This window comes from Gopherus evgoodei, chromosome 13, assembly GCF_007399415.2.
Source record: "Gopherus evgoodei ecotype Sinaloan lineage chromosome 13, rGopEvg1_v1.p, whole genome shotgun sequence".
NCBI classification, from domain to species: domain Eukaryota; kingdom Metazoa; phylum Chordata; order Testudines; family Testudinidae; genus Gopherus; species Gopherus evgoodei.
Genome location: NC_044334.1, coordinates 19389356 through 19391584, shown reverse-complemented (window position 1 = coordinate 19391584; position 2229 = coordinate 19389356). Strand labels below are relative to the sequence as shown.

The 2229-nt window shown below is 46.0% G+C and overlaps 1 gene segment (V, D, J or C); it reads left to right on the top strand.

Moving 5' to 3' along the window:
* Positions 1-788: 788 nt before the first annotated feature.
* Positions 789-1447, top strand: LOC115660728. The segment is given in 2 exon segments: positions 789-859; positions 1021-1447. Coding segments are annotated over 2 exon segments (357 nt in total).
* The last annotated feature ends 782 nt before the right edge of the window (positions 1448-2229 follow it).

The window sequence follows — 2229 nt, the reverse complement described above, 5'->3', positions numbered from 1 at the left end:
AGGGAGCTGGGTCAGTTGCTGAGGAGGAAATGAAGTAGAAGTTCAATATTGGGGGAAGCTGATGTTTGGTACAATTCCAGGCAGTGTAAGGGACACTCAGATACACAATGCAGTGTCTTATCAATAAAGGCAATAATCAGGATAATGGAAACCTGGGATCCTGCTCATCTCTCGTGGGTTCTTTCCAGAACTAGAATGTCCCTGGATACTATGAGCATTTATAGATATAAGGGGAGAGAGACACTATTTCAGCTGAATTCATCTGTCATGTCAATAAGTCAATATCCTCCAAAGGAAAAATTATGAACAGAGTCAAATTCTGTTCCCACTTGACATCAGTGGGGTTGCCTGAGTGCTGTTTAGGGCAGGATTCTGTCACTGAACTTAGCTGTACATTATAGTGGCTATAGGAGGGAAAGAAATGAAAGTTTTCCAAGAACTTCCCTGCATGGGACTTTTGTATGAAACTAGAAAATTTAGTCACCCCAGTACTAGAAAGTAGAAATCATGCTGCCCTTTTCTATGTAATGGCCAGGATATCTCCGCAGGTTTTCATCAGGAAAAGTGAATGACCTCCCCTTTCTGTCCCCACTGGGTTTGAATCCCTCAATAAAGAGCACTTCCATTTAACTGCAGCAGCATTGGGGATGTGTGGGGGTATGAAGGCTGTGAAATGCTACTGCAGCCACTGAACAGGGAACAGATTTGCATGAAGGGGCCGTTCTCCAGTTCTGGGGCTTTAAAAGGGAATCAGAGGGTCCTAACCAGAGACCCATTTGCCTCAGGAAGCCGAGCTCGTCTGGATTCCCCACCATGGCCTGGGCCCCTCTGCTCCTCATGCTGCTCACTTACTGCTCAGGTGCGATGATGGGGAGGGTTTACACACAATCTGTTTTGATTACTCACTTTATTCTGTTTTTCTCATTCATTTTCAGTCTCTTGCTCCTTGATTCTATTTCAGTATGCAGCCAAAGTAGAGGGTTAACTGTGATTGATTAATTCCTGTCCTCCTTGTTCCAGGGGCCAGTTCGCAGCCCACTCTGACCCAGCTGCCTTCAGAGTCAGTGTCCCTGGGAAACACTGTGAAACTCTCCTGCACTCTGAGCAGTCAGCACAGCAGCTACAACATTGGATGGTACCAACAAAGAGATGGCCAGGCCCCTCAGTTTCTTTGGTACAGTGCTAGCACCAAAGGAGACAGGGTCCCAGATCGATTCACTGTTTCCAGCTCCGGAGCCATTCGCTATTTAACCATCACCAAGGTCCAGCCAGAGGATGAGGCCACTTATTACTGTGGTGTGCATCATGGCAGTGGTAGCAGCTATAGGTAACCCACAATGATACAGTCAGATGGGAACTGAGACCAAAACCTCCCTTCACTCAGCCTGTGCTCTGCTGGGAGCTGCGCATCATACACAGCTTGGGTTACTCATAAGCCTTTATGCTACAGTCTGTAAGCCCAAAGAAAAGGAGAACAGTGGTGGGCAGGGGAAGGGATTTGCTGGAATCAGGGTGTTAGTAGTGAACTGAGCATAGTCAATAGCTGTTTAATGCCAGAGTGGCCCATCTCTGAGTGGCAGCTCTAAATGTCTCAACACGGTAGAGCCAATTGGAGACAGAAAAGCAAAATAGCACGTATCTGTGTGTCTGTTTATGTATGAGCTGGTAGGAGTTCCTGTCATATTTGGCTGGATGATGGGAGATGGCATATAGCTGCCTCAAGGGGTGGGTCTCAGAATCTGTAATGTTTTGGCTATACATCCACATTATTCCAGTCTCTGAGTAGAAGGGAAGCCCGTCATAGAAATCAGGTATAGTCCACCATGAACCCCGAGGGAGTGCTTGGAGGGGAGCTTTTGTTATCCAAGAGGCTACAGATTGTGTGGAAGCCTTGCTTAGCTCTGAGCTACTTACTTTACATTGGGATTCTATCTCAGTTATTCAGCTATAGAAACGAGCCAGAACTCAATTAGATGAGAGTTAATAAATCAAAGTTTAAATACGCTGATCCAAGGTTTGACTCTGCATAGGGCATTCTGAAAGTCGTGCAAAGACAGAGCTCTGCCCTGTACTCCAGCAAAGAATTGAGCTGAAGTGGAGGAAGCAGGGGTTATATTAATAGCTGTACATAACTTGTCACAATATCCCAGTTACACCTGAGTTTCTGCTTCAAACAGTTCACTGAGAATTCCACCTCCTCCTCGCTATTTAACAGGGAATTTCTCTTCC